Here is an 18,760-nt window from a genome sequence, read left to right on the forward strand (position 1 = left end):
AAAGTTCGAAAAAGTACAATAAAGTAACTTGTCAGTAAGGGGGAAATTACTTTGCTGAAAAACTGATGTATTGTTAATAATTGTATATTGTATTACTTATAAAAGCCGATATTCTCAACTTTTTTAACAAAAGAAAAAAAGTGAAATCAATGTGGTCGATTAATTTATCTAACATAGACTGCAGAACTTTGTGCAGAAATTTACTAAAATTGTTTGTCTAGAAAATCATGCTACGAAAAGATGAATTTGTGTAAACTTCTGTAGTCTATAATTTAACCACAGATGAAACATCATTTCTCTTTAATTTAACAAAAGTATAAGTAAGATTGACTATACAAATTATATAGAATAAAGTGCAATTTAACGTTAGGTCGTTTTAGAAACAAAATCATACATCCTGGACTAGGATTTTTATATTATTATTAAACTGCGGATCTTTATACAAAATAAAATTTTTATACATTAATTTCAATCTACAGGAGCTAAGTAAAAATTGATTTTGCTCATTAATAATTTTGATTTGTTCAAAATAGTATATCGACACTGTTAAACTCTTTTAATGCATAAAATCCGCAGTCTGATTATTATAAATATCATATATTTCATTTTCAATTCCATTAAAATATTTGAGTCAAATATTTCATCCAATGAAAACGTTCCCTATTATCATCGAGTTTGAAATATTTCCTCTCAGTTATTGGCAGTACTGTCGAATCGGTTACCGATAATTTCCAGGTGCGCGGCAAACGTGAATTAGCAGAAACGGTGATCAGAGAAATTCGTCGTATAACCTTTTTCGCGATATGTAAGACCTCTATTAACAACTACAAAATGCAATACTCGTGTAAAAGTAGATGAAAACGCTCGTGAGAATTCGGATAAAAAGATTTTCGCCAGTGTAGTAACAAAATCGAAGTCCCGTTTGACATGCGCCTTCAGAATAGTTCGCGTGTGCGCCTCTCTTTAAATACCAGTGTATGTAACATCCGCTTCTGCGCAGTTGTGTTGCGCATGCGACCAGATCTTGAAGACTACAAAAATTTCCCAGTACAGAAAAGAGATTTGTTAGTGGAAAAGTTGTAACGTAAGTAAACAAGCCCCGAGGAATAATCGAAACGACGAAATACGCGTATCTCAAGGTAGAATTGTCGTGAGTGTTGGCTCGGGATCGACGAAACACGGCAGCTGTCGGGAAAAGTTAACTCTATCGAACTAAGGTTAAACTCAAACCAGGTATACCCTGTAACCAGTCCCAGGGTATTTAGCAACCCCTCTAGCGACAAATCGTTCAATCCTTTGTGACGTTCGTGTACGAACTATACCATGTTTCTCGGACTACCGTGTTTTTACATTTCCATAAACTGTATGCTTTAAGGGAACTTGTGGATTTGTTGGGGGTCATAGTTGTTTGCGTTCAAACCAGCAAAAATTAATCGTTCATCACAAAAACAAGTACGTAAATAGAAGAGTCTACTTTTCTCTTTCGCTTCACGCGCAAGATCAAGAGACAACGAGAATCATTGACTAAAAAGGGATAAAACTAATGATGGCATCGTTGTTCTGTTTTCCTTTTTCTCTATCTGTCTCTCTCATCCCCACCTTCACTCCAACTATTTCTCACTCTCTCTCGTACTCATCTCTACTATTCCCCCATCTTGCCACCCACCATCTTGCTCTTTCTCCTTCCCTCTTTTCTTCCCCCTTCTCTCCCTCCGCCACTCCTTTCGTTACTTCCATTTCTCATTCTCTCGCTCGCTAGCTAGCCTTTTCCTTTTTCCCCCATTCGAAATCGTATCACGAAACGACCAGAGAGACCATCGTCCTTGCGTATGCGGATAGTTGCATTCGAAGCTCCGGGGAATTTACGTGTCATGCCCCACCACGAATACTTTTCACGGATTTTCACGTAGAAGATAGGTGGTGTTCGTGGTATGGCGTTATAGTAGTTACCTCTCACTCGCTCTCTGACGTTTCTTCGCTTCTCTCGACGCCACCAACAGCTGTTTCGTCCGATCGTCGCCCTCTCGTATAGTTCGTGTCTCGTCGCAGGAGTGAGAAAGAGAAAGAAAGGGAGAGAGAGGGAGAGAGAGAGAGAGAGAAAGTGAGTGGGAGAGTACAGACGGTGGCCCTACCGCAAGTTTTTCGTCGTCGAATCCCAAGAGCTCCACTGTAGAGAAACTTGTCATTTGTACGTTCATCGTAGGGTGTACGCTATCGTTCTAATCGACGGAAATCTGGAGCGTCCTTTGTTCGTTTACTGTCCCGTTTGACAGCTCCTGTCAAACGGACCTTCCTTTCCAACTGTTCGTCTAATCTGTCAACGACAACGGCTCTTTCTTTCCGTGTCCAACTCGATTACGCGAGAACCACTCGATTTTTCACCTTTTTCTGGTACGCGCTAATTCGAAAATAACTCGGACAATACTCACGGTTACAAATAACACGAATCGTTTCGTCCTCGGAACGGTGAAAACGCTCGAACATGCACCAACTCTCTCACGAATTTTAAGCGGAATTTCGACCGTTAGCATTCGTCGAATCCTCTGACTCATTACATTCCATCATATTTTAATGTCTTATCGTTTCGTTTTTAGGTTGTGCGAGGATACTAGCGTGTAAGAAGTTACAAGTACAGTCAATTACATAGTATCCAGGCATTGTACAAACTGTGCACGTAAGTACTCTGCACAGGGTTTAAGTGTTTCTATCATTGGAACATATGTTTAGTATTATTTTCATTGGTTCTTATGTGTTTACCTCGTTCGGCCAGAGACTAACCATACCTGAATTCTGTAGTTGTTAGGAAGAACGCAGCGTGTTGCATACTTGCGATGCATTTGAGATATCGCTGTTTATAGTTTCGATTACTAATTCTCTAATATAGGACATCGGTGAATCCTTATGTAGTCAACCAAAATGTATAGATTATTTGAAACCTTTCCGTATTTAATATGTTTGCACAAATTCTCATTGTAAGACTATAAATTAATATACTAGCGAGTAACGAATGGACATTCAGAGAAACTTTGTAATATTTTTCAGAGGAACATTAACAAATTGTTGAAAGAAATACAAGGGTTAAATTGAATTATTTTCTGAGCCTTTTGAATTTGTTTTTATGACATTTTTTGTAAAGCTCAATTAATGCATAATCTCAATTTTTTGAAATTGCGACATGCAGCGGTTTTCCTTACAGCCACAGAATCATGCAATGAGAGACGGAGATTATGTGTTCCTCTACGCGTTTGCGAATTGTTATTTCTAGACTGCGGATCTTGATGCATTTATAGGAAAATTGAGAAGATGAAATTGAAAATTGTTGAAAAATTTTTGAAATTGAAGATGTCAATATATGATTTCTCCTCTATTAAAATGATTGAGGGAAGAAATGACATTCAATTTTTATTTTGCATAAAGATTTGCAGTCTAGGTATTTCGAACTGGCCCGACATTCTTGTGTGAAACTTATTTATTTCTGTGTAGGGTTTATAAAGTAGGGAAATCCTGGTAACTTACCATATTGTGTGATACGAACGATAGAAACAAAAATGTCAGTATTGAATCAAAGCGGGGAAGATGCTGTGGAGTGTCCGTTGTGTATGGAACCGTTGGAGGTGGACGATCTGAATTTCTTTCCATGCACCTGCGGTTATCAGATATGTCGATTTTGCTGGCACAGAATTCGAACTGATGAGAATGGCTTATGTCCTGCTTGTCGGAAGGCCTATTCCGAAAATCCTGCCGATTTTAAACCTCTCAGTAGGGAAGAATTATCAAGGTCGATTTCCGTTCATAATAAATTATCTGGAATTGTTGATATAGGCTGGAGAGGAAACGAACTGTAGAAATAATTTATATTTGTTTGGTATATCAGATTAAAAGCAGCGAAAAGACAGAAAGATCAGCAGCGCAAGCAGAGGGTGACAGAAAACCGTAAACATCTAGCTAATGTGAGAGTAGTACAAAAGAATCTAGTATTTGTAGTAGGATTACCATTGCGACTTGCTGATGCTGATGTAAGCATGAATACTTTTCTATTATCGTAACGTCGCAAGTAAAATAACTAAGCATTGACAACAATCTATATATATTGGTTTCATTAATTCTGTCTTTCAGGTATTAAAACGACATGAATATTTTGGAAAATTTGGCAAAATTCATAAAGTTGTAATAAATCAAAGCACTTCCTACGCAGGGTCTCAAACCCCTAGTGCATCGGCTTACGTTACTTACCAAGTAAGTCATCAGTAAACTACGGATCTTTATGCATTTATAGTAAAATTGAGTAGGTGAAATTGGAATTTGCTTAAATATTTTCAAAATTGAAGATGTCAATATTTGATTTCTCCTCTATTAAAATCATTAAGAGAAGAAATAACAATCAATTTGGTTTTTATTTCTTGCAATTGATGCAGACAATTTTTATTTTGCATAAAGATCCGCAGTCTAGTTATCAGTTATGTTTTACCGATATATATATTGTATATTTTCAACTATCATTATGTTACTAGCGTCAAGAGGATGCACTACGTGCTATAGAGGCCGTGAATAATGTTATTATGGACGGACGAACAATAAAAACGTCATTAGGGACAACAAAGTATTGTTCACATTTTATGCGTAATCAGCCTTGTCCGAAACCGGATTGTATGTATTTACATGATTTTGGGGACCAGGAAGCATCGTTCACAAAAGAGGAGATGCATCAAGGCAAACACCAGGAGTATGAGCGGAAGCTTGTGCAATCGTTAAATGCATCGCATGCGTCTACTCAACGGTAAAATTATTTGTGTATAAAGCTAATGAATTTATTATTGGGGGTGGTCGGGACTCGAAAATTCGTGATATCCGGGTACCCGAAGTCGAAATTGAATCAGGTTGGAAACCCGAAAATCTGTATTGTTCAGAGACCCTGACGTCGTAGAACAGTAAAAATTTTCGGGTCCCGAAAATTTCAGCCCACCCCTATTAATTATCGATATAAAAGGTAGTATATCCGATTAATAAAATATTGTTTGTACATTGAACAGGAAACCAACACCATCGCCATCCGTAACAAGTAATATCGTTCGAGAAAATGGTACTTCAAACTCCCAAGCGAAAGAAGCTTGGCCATCGTTACAGACTGGACAAATAAATAGTGAGTTTCCCTTTGGTGAAAATAAAGCTTGGTAGAAATCATTGTTGCTTGTATACGCCATAAGTGTATTTACAGGTACACAAACAAATTGTAAAGAATTATCACCGCCATCGCAAGTAACATCACAAGCGAACAACTTAACGAACGGAAGTAGTACAACAAATCAGCCGAGTCATGTATTATCTGGTGGATCTGCGCATCAACAAAATAATAACAACAAAGGCGAAAGTATGAATTTGCGGAGAGGTAAAAGTAATAGTGAAAGTAAGGCACAGGCAGCGCGTAATAAACATAAAAATTGTCAAAATAAAGAAAAACATTGTACAAGGACAACTTCACGATCTGAGTCAAGCTCTATCGGTGTGCAAAACAACGTACCGCCACAAATTAATGGACAGAAGGATATTAGAAACTTTTCATCCGAAACAAATAGTGATGTAATACAAAAATTGGGTAATAAGTGTAAATCGGAACAGCAGCAGCAACAACCACAGCCACCGTCGCAACATCAACCACCGCCTACGCACCAACAACAACAGCAACAACAACAACTGCAACTGAGTAATAAAGGATCGAAATTTGTGCAGCAACAACCATCGTCTCAAGAACTTAAAGTAAACGGAGTAGTGCAAAACGGAGAACGTCGGCATTCGGATAGTGAAACGGATCAACAGTGTGAAGGTAGCACACCGGCTAGTACAATTTCAAGTACAGAAGATTCGAATGTGAATCAACAAGTGGAACATTTAGCAGAATCAAGTGAGGAGAACAATGGTGCTGCTATTTTGGGTGAGTTACTTATATTGGTGATCATTTCTATGTGTATTGATTTCTTGGTTTTGAAATAAATATACAACGGTCAGATTAAATTCGCGAAAAGTTGAAAAAATATATTTTCTTTTTTTATTATATTGGAAGATTAACAAACTAGAGTGTACCGTTCAACAAATTTTTACGAACTAACGATTTAAGTTTTATGTTTGGAGATTTAAAATGTTAAGTCCAAACTTTATTTTTTGTTGTTCCGCAAATTTCTTTTTTTTTGTTGATACATAAAAATATTTTTATATTTCTATATCTATATATACATATATACAATATATCTATATATATATCTATTGAGTTGTTTCTAAAGTTTAACAATATTTTGCATGTACTTTCGAGAATTATATATATATGTACAAAAGATTTAGGCTATTGACTTTGTGAGAAGTTCATGAGAGGCTTAACAATCACTTTAACGAATGTCATACAAAATATTTGTAATGGTTCACGAGTCATTCTAAAACTGTGTGTTTATCACTTATAACACTGTACGTTGTATGATGTACTTCGAATACGTAAAACAAATAACTTGCAAGCGATGTATAATATATATCGATGACACGCAAAACATGTTTAGCTGCGTCTCATAACTGTAGCATATAGAATTTACGTAGTTATAGATATATGCCAAAATAAAGAGGATTCTGTGGAAAAAAAAACGTATAGTAACTGTTTTTTGTGTTTTTCGTACACACTTGACTTTATCCTTCATGCAAATTGTATTGTTTGGCATATGTGTGGACAATGTGGGTGGAAAATGTTTCGCTTTTCTATGGCTCGGTAGACGAGAAAATGTTTTGGCAATCCTATTTGAATTGTAGGTGTGTATGAGAATTAAAATTACATTTTCCAGACACACACGTTTGTACGTTGTTGCGATCGATTAATGGTGGCAGAGAGGAATAGTGTTAGAAGCTGTTTATTCTGGCATTGAAAAAAGTATCAAAATGATTTGATCGCGTCTCGTAGTGTAGAGATATGTACCTATCATCTTTAGGTTCCTCTCCGGCTAGCACAAATTCATCACAAGGTGCCAATCAACAGCCACCACCAGGATTACATAATGGGTCTCAAATGCAACTCAGTCATCGGTCAATCTTTCAGGCGGACAATAACAGCTTCTTCAGTTCGAACACTTTCCAGAAAATCTCTACCACCACCTCAGTGCCACCTACTTCTTTAACAGGCATGTACATAATACAGATGCTTCTAGTGATGTATCTGTGCATATATTCTTCAGGTCCCATGAAAATCACCAACACAGGTTTCACAGACTCCAGATTCGACCGACAATAACTTTGCCCAACAACGTCTTTGACCAACAACAATTAATATCATTTGACAACAATGTTAACTGCATCTAACTTCTCGTAGTGTAATAATTATATTTTTATACAAAAGTAAAAGTGCAGAATAGTTAAAGAATAAAATGTTAGCACCATCTTTACAAATAATATTACTAGACTGCAGATCTTTATGCATTTATGGCTTCTGAAAATTTTCAAAGAATGCTAGGAGATAAAATATACTGCAGAATTTAGTACGATTTTAATATATTTCAGATCTCAGAAAAGGCTATTACCACTGAAAATAAGACCTTATTATGCAAATTGCATAAACATCTGCAATCTAAATATTACTATCGGATAATACTGTCGTCGACTAAAATCGTTGTCGGTTAAAGACATTGTCGGTCAAATCTCGAGTCTGTGTAACCTGTGTTTTCATGGGACCCATATTCACTTCGGTATTTTCATCCGATACTGTCTGTTTTTGTATATTGTTTTGTTATACTCGACGTGATAGAGAAAGTAGAATGTTACAATTGAATTTTTCTTGGACATATAGCGAACCCAAACTTAAGTTGGTCGAGCACAGGCTTAACTTCTATTCCCGACTCGTTGCCAATGGTTCAGTCCAGCGAGGACTGGCAAGCTGCTTTTGGTTTTCCACCCGAGACATCACGAACGAATCATGTACAAAAGTCAAGTCCTTCTAGTTCGCCAGGAGTTACTTTCAATTCCGATGGTTTCGTAGATGAGGAAGTTTACACCAATCTGCAATATACCACAATCTCAGAACCTTCTGCTAGTTTTACCTCGAATTTGCTCGTTAATTCTCCTGCATCCAAATTTATGGCTGATTTTCAACAAAATTCTTTACAACAAAGGCTTGCTATGCAGGTGAGTAGTAATTTGAATTATTTCTTCTATTAGAAAAGAAACAAAATAACTATTTGTAAAGCTCTAAAATTAAATGATTGGAAAGATAATCGCTCGATAGTTTAATAACGGTATTAAATATGATTTCCTAAGGCACAACAAAATCAAGAGAACTGTGAATATATAAAGCAAAACGGTCATGCTACTTTGGAGGAAGTTCGAAATCACAAAGAATCTGGCTCAGATATAAAAGCTGACGATGACTTAGGCTTTGATCCGTTCCACGAAACACAAAAAGCTTTAGCCGAACTTATGGAAAATGAAATGCAACTGCAACAGCAGAGGTTGTTTCAACAACAACAGCAACAACAACAGCAGCGAGAAAGAGAAGAGCAGAATAGGGTACAACACCAACAAAACATTGCGAATCTTGGTCAGCAGCACTATCCGCAGGTAAAGATCTTCTCTTCGGAAATATCAGATGATGGCATAAGTTAAATTCTAAAGAATATAGCTTTATTAATCAATTATATAGTCACCATTCTTTTCTACAATTAGAAATTATGCAATCATCTAATAGTTAGACGAAGGATACTCCTGAGGACAGTGTTACGCAACTGTGTCTGTTTCTTTTTGAAAATTCAGGTTGCTCATATAGCACATCTACAACAACAGGCCCAACACTTGCAAAATCTACAGGTTCTCCAGCAATCGCATTCCCTACTGTCTCGTCTTCCGCAAAATTTATTACAAAGTGGTACCCAGAGTCCTGGTCAGAGTAACGTGGCTGCAGCTAGTTTGGGTCAACGTAGTCGTCATCCACCACCAGGTTTCCCTGGTTCTACACCAAATCACATGAATTCTTTTGGTCTTGGTATACCGCGACCGGCTCCCACGAATGGTGCTCTTTCGGGTTAGTATTTTTTTTTGTTCCTGGTCCCTTAAAATAGTTCGTTGTGAATGTTTGTCAAATTTCTCTTGATGATATTGATGAAACACACGTATACTTGTGGCGAGCAACAGTGTTATCCAAGTATAAAAGCAAATTGAATTCTTGTGACTTTGTCAGGATCTATAATAATATTATGCTTGAGTCATTCGTCTAGTATGCTGTTTACAGGAGCACAACCGCCGCAGCAAAACGCGTATCTTCCAAACGGAAATCCCCTTCTGAGTTCGCAAGGTGATTATTTTTCAATAATATTAAGAGAGTAGACTCGTTCCCAGGATTGCAATTTAGCGGGACGCGCCTTCTCATTTCTCGATAATGCAAAGATGGGCTTTTTCAGTAGTCAAAAGCGCTAGATAAAAGATCGATCTAAGCCGTGATCGCCTTCTAAAGTTTTATTTTTATTCGGCACAAAAATTACAGCTCGTAAACGTAAAAATAGGACTTTTGAGGGCGATCGCGGTCTGGATTGATCTTTTATCTAGCGCTTTTCGCTACTGAGAAACCCCATCGCATGTATTACCGAGAAATGAGAATTGCAATTCTGGGAACGAGTCTATCCCCTTAACATGAAACTTTCGCATTCGTTTACCCTTATTCATTCTCATTTTAACATTATACATTTATTAACGTTTTCGAACAGGCATTAGTAAATGCGCGGGTGATGCAGTATATACGCTTAAGGATTGGTGTGATATTAATAATCAACAGCAGCAACAACAATTTCATCATCAAGCATTACATCAAAAAGGAGGGTGGAACAATTTCGGACCTATCGCAGACTGGACTTCGATTGATCCAGCTATTGTTAGTTCTTCTAGGCCTCTTCCATTCCAAACTACGAGTACATGGCAGTTTCCACATGTTCATCCCACACATACTGTTTCACATAATGCGCAACAGGTATTTAAACATATTTATGCAAAACGACTTTAATGGCGCAAGCTGTTTCGTAACAGTCGATGCGACTAGAAACGCTGTAATTATAGCGAATTCGATCTATAAATAGGATGTTTCTCAAATAAAGTTGGCAAATTAAATTTATACAATGCTTCGAACATTTCTCTTGTTATAAACTATATTTTAATACATTCACTGATTCCATCCTTTGTTAGGAACAACAGAACGCACCAACTCAACATTGGGCAATGCAACCGCCTCCAGGTTTTGCTGCACCAGCGACGACGGGACAATTGAGTAATCAGCCAAGCACAACTGCACAGCCGCACACCAAACTAATCTCTACAGGATCGGAAATCGAAAGTGAGTCGCTAAATAGCAATTAAATGTTTCTAATAGATTTCTTTTAGATGCAGCAAAGAAATATATACGAAACGTCTGTATTACAGATCTATAGATAAATATGAGTACGCGAAATGTACAACTGTATGATAAAAAAAACATCCATACGAGACGAGATGAAAGTCAGCAGTGATAACAAAAAATACCCCGACAGTCTGTTCCGTACGTTTTCCTGACCCGTGTCTATATCTTTCGAATATCATTTAATTTTTAATATGCTTTATCTGTTTCTCCACCGGACGAGTATTAATCGTTGAACAAAAAAAGAGCATCGAAGGATACTGGAATATAATTTAATCGATAACTTTCGAACACATATGCGACGAATATATTCCTATGTACGTTCTCGATGATATTCTCATATTTAACCTTATAGTAAATTCGAACTATCATACAAGTCTGGCAGTCTTGTTATTAATTATAATTAATTACGTTTTACCGTAGACCATGATATACACAGGTGTCAAATTAAAGACAAAACGATCATGATTTAACTAATTAACCCTTAAACGAAGATACTTACGATGCTATAATTATGAAAACAAATATATACATATATATATACATATATGTCATTCAGACTCAAGTATAAATTTATTCGAGTGGAAAACCGAATATGCTTTTTCTTTTACTATCTCTCTCTCTCTCGTGTAAATAACATTTTCAAAACAGATGTCACAAGATAAAAAGTGCACAGGACACACCGACGATTCAATAAAGCGAAATTTTCCACCTGAATTCAAGACAAAGTTTTTTGAAAGAAACGAAAAAAGAACTAAAGATAATCGAAAATCCGAAATTATGTTAAACAAAAAAGAGACGATTGACATTCAACACGGATTTTTTATTTAAACTATAGCGACATATTACATTTATACTACAAAGTGCTTATATAATGGGCGCTGTTAGAACAAATTTTTTAACAGAATCATTATCTATTTGTCTGTTTCTAGGCAAAGGGTTTCTGTTATATACATATATATATATTATAAGTATGTATTATTATTGTGAAAATGCGCAGATAGACACATGCTAATAAATGAAAATGAAATGTAACAAATTAAGGAAGAAGTGACCTGTTGCTTTTTTCTGGAACGGTTGTCTGATCTGAATTTGTGATTCTTCGGTCTTGACGAGTCTTATATCAAATTATATCTTCGGAAACGAATTTTATGTTATACATCAACGTGCCACGTTGTGTCTGACAAATGTTTTGCAGGTTCTCGTGTTCGCTTTAATCCTAAAGCGAAATACTTTATAGAAAATCAACACTGTTAGAACGGATGCTTGGAAGGAACAAAATATAAGAAAATCTACAAAGCTAGAGTTTGTTAGTTTCGCTAAACTCAATGCCGGACAAGTGCATAATTTATAGTATATATACTTCGTCGCATTTTTTATAATTAGAAGGAGACGCGAGAGAATTTAGTAAGGAAGTGTAGCATCGATTCAGGAAAAGTACGAGAAATTTACAAAATAAAAATATTCCATCGCCACGTGACTCGGAAAACTACGAGCAACTGTCGAGATGATTAAACACGGAGAAACAGTCAGCGCAATCGAATCTCGAGTGCATATACGAAACGAGTATGATACATATACATATATATATATATATAAATATATATGTGTAACAAAATGCGTCTGATAGTACCATAATACGAAGCGTCGAATGATTCAAAACTCTTGTGGCAGAATGTGAAACATATCTGCTGTTTCAACGTGACTAAGGAAACACGATACATATGCGAAGAGAATGATTGAGATAATAAAGATATAATTATAACAAATCTAAGTGAGTTAAGGTAATCGAAGAAATATACGACATGCGCAAGAAATGAAATGAAACAACGTATTTTCATTAATCAATCCTACTGCTCCTTTTGAATTGGCCTCTCCTTTTCGAACGGTATGGTTTCAGTTATTTCGAACAGTTACGGAATATATATTTCTTCATTTCTGGCAGTTTCACAAACCTGTTAATCCCATCAAACTTGGTATTAGATGATCTACAAACATTTTGTACATTTCCATTTTTCTTTTTCTAAGACAAACTACAGTTCATCAATTAGTAAAATACAGTAGAACTATATTTATACGTATTATACAGTCTTTGCGGCTGTGGTCGAAAACATTCAAGGAGAGGGAGTCTGGAGCGATGAATAGACAGATTGTGGTCGTTGAGATGGCCACCAAAGAACACATTACTAGACTGCGGATCTTTACGTATTTATGGCTTATAAAAATATTCAAGAAATGCTGGAGCATTAAATTTGACAAAATATAGTACGATTTTTATTTATCTTGAATCTACAAATGCTATTACCAATGAAAATAGGAATTTGTTTACAAAATTTTGAAAATTGCATTAACACTTATGGCTTATGAAAATGTTCAAAAAATGCTGCAATATAAAATTCGATAGAATTTAGTAAGATTTTTATTTGTTTTGGATCTACGAAGGCAGTTCTTAAAGTTTGTCTATAAAAATTGAAAATTCCATAAACATCCACAGTCAACGCATTACATTGGTCATGCCCTTTTACGAAATACAAGAGATATATACTAAACTATTCAATTCATATAGACATAAAACGAGATTTTGCAGGAATTAACGATCCTATATATTATGACAATCTTGCTTTACAGAAATCGTTAAAATTAAACTTTATATATGTATGAAAGAAAAATTCAGTCATTCGGAAACTTATGCTACGTTTACGTTCCTCTTCACTGTTGGAGAAATATCCTCTACTGAAACCACCGAAGGAAGCTAGACAGCAAAAACTATTGCATTCAGCGGTATAACATTAGGGATTTGGTAAAAATATATACAGGAGTTCTTCGATTGATTCATAACAGTTGGGGCATAGAACTTCTGGTTTATTGTACCATATATCGGAACAGTTTGTTTGTTCATTCATCTTTGCTTTTTATGTTCTGACGTGATAAAGCCCAGAACGCTTCCGGTTTCAATACACGGTGAATTGCTGTGAACTTCCATCCTATGTGAGAATGACAGACTTCACAAACAGCTATTGTCCATCCGTATCTATGGAAGTTCGAATCGATTCATTATATACACGTGTGATCTTGGGAAGTAAAAGATTCGTGATATAGAAAAGAAGTTTTACCCTTGGAACCATGTAAATTCAAGCGATACTGTATGACTGCTTAGCATCAAACCTTGGGCTTGAGACAAAGTCACAATATCGTGTATAACACCAGCAGGATTGCAATAAATACCAAGCGGACCGTCTACGCTCATTGTTATCATGTTAGATCGTTTTCCAATCTTGGCGTCGCACTGATTGCAAACGAATATTTTATCCTAGAAAGCAATAGCTGTTCATTAAAAATTCTACACATGTCTAGACTGCAGATCTTTATGCAGAATAAAAATGTTCTACGTTTATTGTGGGAAGCAGGAATAAATATAAAAATTGATTTTTTCGTAAATGCATAAATATCCGCAGTCTAGTCGTAACGTAAAAACTCTTAGTTTCGTGTATACATACATTAATTAAATATTTGATTTCCATTTGCAATCTAGAAATTGCACAATCATAACGTAATAAAACGTTTCGCGCATTGTCGTCTAGTAGAAAATTTTGGGCAACCCAAAATGACAAATTTGTAGGATCTTCTGGTATGCTCGCAGTCACTGAAAAGTAAGAAATCCATTATAATCGCTGTTGTTCGAGAGGTTCGACGTACTTCTTACCATGAATAGATTCAAGGTGTTTCTTTATTTGTGAAGAAAGTCTTTGCGAATCGTATTGTCTGTATACCCAGCCAGGCCAAGGAGTTACCACTGCATCTCGATTCTCTATTCTTTCTTGCCTTTTAAACTCCTCCTCGGTGGTTGGTTTTATTCGTAAACGATCCAACGATGCCAATCGTTGCTCAAGAAGCGGTGGTCCAAGCATTATTTCTGGTAAAACTTTAACATTCGCTGATATTCGATCGTATCCCTATATAAATGTGTACACGCATGTAGTGAAACGTGTATTGTAATCCATTTCGAATACAGAGAGTACAAAGTATAGTTAAAATTGACCTCCATGATAAGTTGCAAGATCTTGAATCGTTGTCTGCCCTTTGCTTTCACAGAATAACCTCCGTCGGTCAGAGCCATTTCATAAATTTCAGCTGTGACGCCTATAGGTGTAACCATATGGTTGCATCCGAAGCATACGACACCTATGGTGCGATTGCTTTGATAGAAAAACTGCAGGTCGATACTGTGCGAATCAAGTTTCATCGGCAATGTTTGTCCAGGAAACAACATAACAGATTTCTGTTCTAGCAACGGTAACTTCATATGAATCCCTTCGTCTAACATTGTCCTTCCGTTAAATTCTAACAGGCTGTGTCCTAAATACTACAAACACATTTATACGTTATAAAACGTGAAACCCAAGGAAATATTCTGATTTGTTAGAAAATATGTATACAGTTGAACCTCTGTAACTCTAAAATCACTATAAGACAATCATTCTCTTCGTTCCTTTCCACTCTTTGTTGTTCCCTTAAGATTGGAGTTACCGAAATTCGACTAGATAAAAAGAACTTGAAAACATACAGTATGCCTGGGTGGCAATGTTAAATCAAAAGTACGTTCGGGTCGTTCTTCAGCAGTTTCTTCTTCCACTTGCTCTTCCTCGACATTGTTCTCTCTGAGTAGTCTCTCCGCTAGTGCTATGTGTAAGTTTGAATGCTCCTGCTGAGTCAAGTCTTGTCCAGACTCGGTTTCCAAGTTGGGCTGAGCATTCCAAAGCGGGACTCTCGAATTAAGCGAGCTACTCTCATCAGGCCTGCTGTTCTCATCAAGCGAACTACTCTCTTCAAGCGGGATACTCGCATTAGGCGAGGAGTTCGCATGAAGCGAGTGGCTCGCACGAGGCGGGATACTCGCACGAAGCGAGCTACTCGCATCAGGATGAAGCGGGATACTCACATTAAGTGAACGGCTCGCATGAAGCGAAGTGCTCGACGCTGTTCCAAACAAAAATACAAAGCTCGAATGCAAACATTCATAAAATAATGTTCCGGAGAGTCTCTGTATATTCCATGTTACTATAATACTATAGGTTTTGCACTCCAAATTCACTCTTTTGCAAATCAATTTCACATCCATTAAGAATATTTAAAATTATTAGACTGAGAGTTACTAAAAATACTTTATTTGCGAAAGGGTGAAATTGATTTGCAAAATCTGTACATAAATGTTGTACATTTTCGACTGTATATCGATCAAAAAAATTATATTCGAGCAACGAACCAATTGATAATTTTGTAAGAAATATGTTGCACACAACAGATACGAAGGAATTCAGAATACAATATATATTTGACGTTACACTGACGCATTGAAATTTGTAAGAAATCGCAACAATATGTGAAAATCGAATGCATAACCTAATAGCCTGACATACGTAATCCGATATGTCAAAATAAAAATTATATGAAATTCTATACCTAGCATCTCATGTTCTTCAGGTTCACTTAATCCGCCATCACCTTCTTCATCCGAGATCATCGTCGTTTAGAAATTCAGCAGAATTTCAAACTTTCGATTAATCGTAAACAATCAGTATTTTCCTTTGATAAACGTTGAACGCAATAGTAAATCTTCTTCTATTTGCAAACCATCACGAACCATCGCGAACTTTGCCACAGAGCATCTTTACAGAAACGAATCTCTCGACTTTTTCTATATACAGTATAACCGTGAATATAGCTCTAGGAAATTGCAGTATCGATAGTTGAAGTGAGATGGAAATTTGAAGATGTAGAATTTTTCAAGATTTTATATAATGCAGGCAAATAGAACGTAATATTAGAAATTATAATATGATAATATTCTGACTATGTTGCAAAATCGTTTTATTTATTATTTAATTTAAAAATAAATGATGATTCTACAATGTTATTTTGTAGGATCCTACGAAATAAGGTTTATTGAAATATATCACTACAAGATCCGTATTAAATAGAGATTAAAGTAACTATTAAATATTTGAATGCGCATAGGAAATATACATTTAAATAGTATTTCAGAATTGTGCTTTATTATGCTCAGTATTTTCTATTTTCGGAGTATATGTAATTAGACAATCTGCTGTGTAATCCATCCAATGTAATTGTATACATTTACGTAAACACCTGGAACATTATTTGTTGCACAGCCAATACCCCATGCTACCATACCAACAACTTGCCATTGTCCATTTCCAGATTGGCATACCAATGGTGAACCTCCATCACCCTAGAAAAATTAATTAATATGAACTATATATTGCTAAAAAAACTGTGATTCATTATAATAGAATAATCAACGTTAATTCTTACTGTGCACGCATCCTTTCCTGACTCTCCACCAGCACATACAAAACTGTTTGTATTCAGATTATAAAATTGTCCGAGTCTAGTCTGTCTTAGAGAAACTTCACAGTTCGATTGCATTACAATGGGCACATCCACTTCCTTCATTATGCTTTGATACCGACCATTCATACCAAACGCATCTTTTCCCCAGCCTGACACCCAACACCTTATAGAAAACATATGTTATAATTGTAATTTCATCTATTCAGAATATATTCATATTTACCTTGTGCCAGATGCAGGTTCTGATGTCGGAAAGCATGCAGTGTTAATATTTGGGCTACTAGAAATGGGTACCGTGCCGCTCAAAGTTATTACAGCAACATCGTTTTGAAGATTAGCAGAGTTGAAATTTGGATGCATAACAATTCTTTGAATCATGTATTCTTGGTATGGATCAGGTTCATTTGTGGACTGGCCATCCCACTCTCCTAATCTTACTTTGAGACCACCATTCCTGAGTAGTTACAAAATTTTTTCAAAATTTCAGTTCACTTGGTACATAGGTCGTACTTTTAAGAAATTGAGACTAAGGTAAAGACTTGGCAAAAGTAATAAAACAAATATTCAAAAATAATGAGATGCTCACATATAAGATCCTACTTTGTGAGCAACAGTAAGTACATGGTTCGGTGTAATCAAGACACCGGAGCCTACGTAAGTGTTGTCTGTAGTTAAAAGTGCAGCTTGCCAAGGATATGCTCCATAACTAGCTTGACCCTGAGGATGTGGAGCTATCTGAATTTTTCTAATGCCACAAGATCCATCAACCATATTTTCTGAGGATGTACAGCAATACACTTGTCCAGCAGAACAATTAGAACCCTACATAAATGAAAAATATAATCTCTATATAAAAAATCGTATACTCCAACTATTTCTTGCTTCGCTTTTTTCTCGAAATTATCATAAATCTATATTATACTGCGTTATTTTAAAAATAGCTACTTTTGATTAAGTATAATTTTTCATACGTACCGTATTAACTATTCGAATGTCGATGCCGGTATTAATACTAGGACAATTACTCGCTGGTACACAAGAGCACGTCATACCATTACCATTACCTTAATTATAAAATGAAAAGGCTGATTAGGAATAGATTGTTCATTTACTACATCATTATCTGCACATAATGGTAAACTAAAAAAATTAATTTTAGTGAAATTCAAAACATTATCTTATTGCTATAAAAAGTAACTACAATGTTTGATAAATACGTTTTTATAGAAGATTGAGAAATTTAAAATAAGATAGGTACTTTGAAATGAAGTTTCCGGTCTGGATTGGAAGTTGGATATTCACTGAATTAACAATAATTAAAAATAAAAAATTTAAAGAAATTAAACACTACATACTCGGCATATTTGTAGTGGAACCGCTATCAAAAATGATAGAGTCGCTTTGCGCAAAAATTTGATACTGCAGGATGCTGACAATGTACAACGTAAGCGATATATTGATCATGATGAAACAAATTCGAGAAATAAACGCGCTATGATTATAATTTATTGCTGTTGTTATTTAATAACTTCGAAGTTTAGACTATTCGACGAGTTGGGACGCACAAATAATGACTTTTAGCCGATCAGACGTACGTTTATTTATATACAAGTTTTGCGGTGGTTCTGTCATAGCTGTTAGAGGAACAGATTATCTCGTACATCCTTTTGGAACGAGAAGAATGTATGGCCTTTCACAGATAATAGAGCAATAACGTTTGGTGACAATAAAACGGGCGTAAAACATATCGCCCGGCAATTTGACGAAAATTACTTCCGATCGTGATTATGTCTTCATTTGTATACGACATCAGTGTGACACCACTGATTTTTATAGTGAACTAGCTGGAATGGAACTACCTACACGATACCAAGGCCAGAAGCGAAGAAGGTCAATTAGCTCCCCGTAGTTGTATTATGAATCATGTCATAATTATACATACACATCGGCTTTTCCTTTTGTTGTCCGTTCATTTTTTTTTTTATGTCG

At 35.9% G+C, this 18,760-nt stretch overlaps 4 protein-coding genes across 14 annotated transcripts in view; 1 reads left to right on the forward strand and 3 right to left on the reverse strand.

Annotated features, from left to right (window-relative positions):
- LOC143216486 (uncharacterized) overlaps nt 1–2,905 on the reverse strand; it is an 11,982-nt gene extending 9,077 nt beyond the window's left edge. The window contains exon 1 of the mRNA XM_076439580.1: nt 2,430–2,905. Coding sequence (XP_076295695.1) covers nt 2,430–2,484 — 55 coding nt within the window. The 5' untranslated portion in view covers nt 2,485–2,905. The remainder of the gene's footprint in view (nt 1–2,429) is intronic.
- Cnot4 (CCR4-NOT transcription complex subunit 4) lies at nt 810–12,229 on the forward strand. Of its 10 annotated transcripts, none has more exons than XM_076439532.1 (16): nt 810–1,084; nt 2,595–2,674; nt 3,484–3,778; nt 3,875–4,016; nt 4,117–4,236; nt 4,512–4,777; nt 5,031–5,140; nt 5,216–5,929; nt 6,963–7,151; nt 7,814–8,148; nt 8,281–8,580; nt 8,773–9,040; nt 9,248–9,310; nt 9,720–9,979; nt 10,201–10,339; nt 10,426–12,229. In XM_076439532.1, the coding sequence occupies exons 3-16, from the start codon at nt 3,549–3,551 to the stop codon at nt 10,431–10,433; spliced, it is 3,144 nt and encodes a 1,047-aa protein (XP_076295647.1). In that variant the 5' UTR covers nt 810–1,084; nt 2,595–2,674; nt 3,484–3,548; the 3' UTR covers nt 10,434–12,229. The 10 variants fall into 10 exon arrangements, with proteins under 10 accessions (XP_076295647.1, XP_076295639.1, XP_076295648.1 ...); XM_076439524.1 differs by having other exon boundaries at nt 822–1,084; nt 10,192–10,339; XM_076439533.1 differs by having other exon boundaries at nt 822–1,084; nt 8,773–8,956; nt 10,192–10,339.
- Nucleotides 12,230–12,978: 749 nt separating this feature from the next.
- Ohgt (E3 ubiquitin ligase component cereblon) lies at nt 12,979–16,097 on the reverse strand. Its single transcript, XM_076439553.1, has 7 exons — nt 15,860–16,097; nt 14,964–15,376; nt 14,439–14,762; nt 14,103–14,352; nt 13,897–14,042; nt 13,513–13,709; nt 12,979–13,430 (listed from the first exon to the last, which is right to left on the reverse strand). Exons 1-7 carry the CDS (start codon nt 15,918–15,920, stop codon nt 13,295–13,297), a joined length of 1,527 nt encoding a protein of 508 aa, XP_076295668.1. The 5' UTR covers nt 15,921–16,097; the 3' UTR covers nt 12,979–13,294.
- Nucleotides 16,098–16,326: 229 nt separating this feature from the next.
- Nucleotides 16,327–18,758, reverse strand: LOC143216477 (inactive CLIP domain-containing serine protease A3). 2 transcript variants are annotated; one of them, XM_076439560.1, is made up of 6 exons: nt 18,367–18,758; nt 17,747–17,835; nt 17,358–17,593; nt 16,995–17,225; nt 16,733–16,934; nt 16,327–16,649 (listed from the first exon to the last, which is right to left on the reverse strand). In XM_076439560.1, the coding sequence occupies exons 1-6, from the start codon at nt 18,401–18,403 to the stop codon at nt 16,491–16,493; spliced, it is 954 nt and encodes a 317-aa protein (XP_076295675.1). In that variant the 5' UTR covers nt 18,404–18,758; the 3' UTR covers nt 16,327–16,490. The 2 variants fall into 2 exon arrangements, with proteins under 2 accessions (XP_076295675.1, XP_076295674.1); XM_076439559.1 differs by having other exon boundaries at nt 18,127–18,758.
- Between the last annotated feature and the right edge of the window lie 2 nt (nt 18,759–18,760).

Source organism: Lasioglossum baleicum, chromosome 15 (genome assembly GCF_051020765.1).
Source record: "Lasioglossum baleicum chromosome 15, iyLasBale1, whole genome shotgun sequence".
In the NCBI taxonomy this organism is placed as follows: Eukaryota; Metazoa; Arthropoda; class Insecta; order Hymenoptera; family Halictidae; genus Lasioglossum; species Lasioglossum baleicum.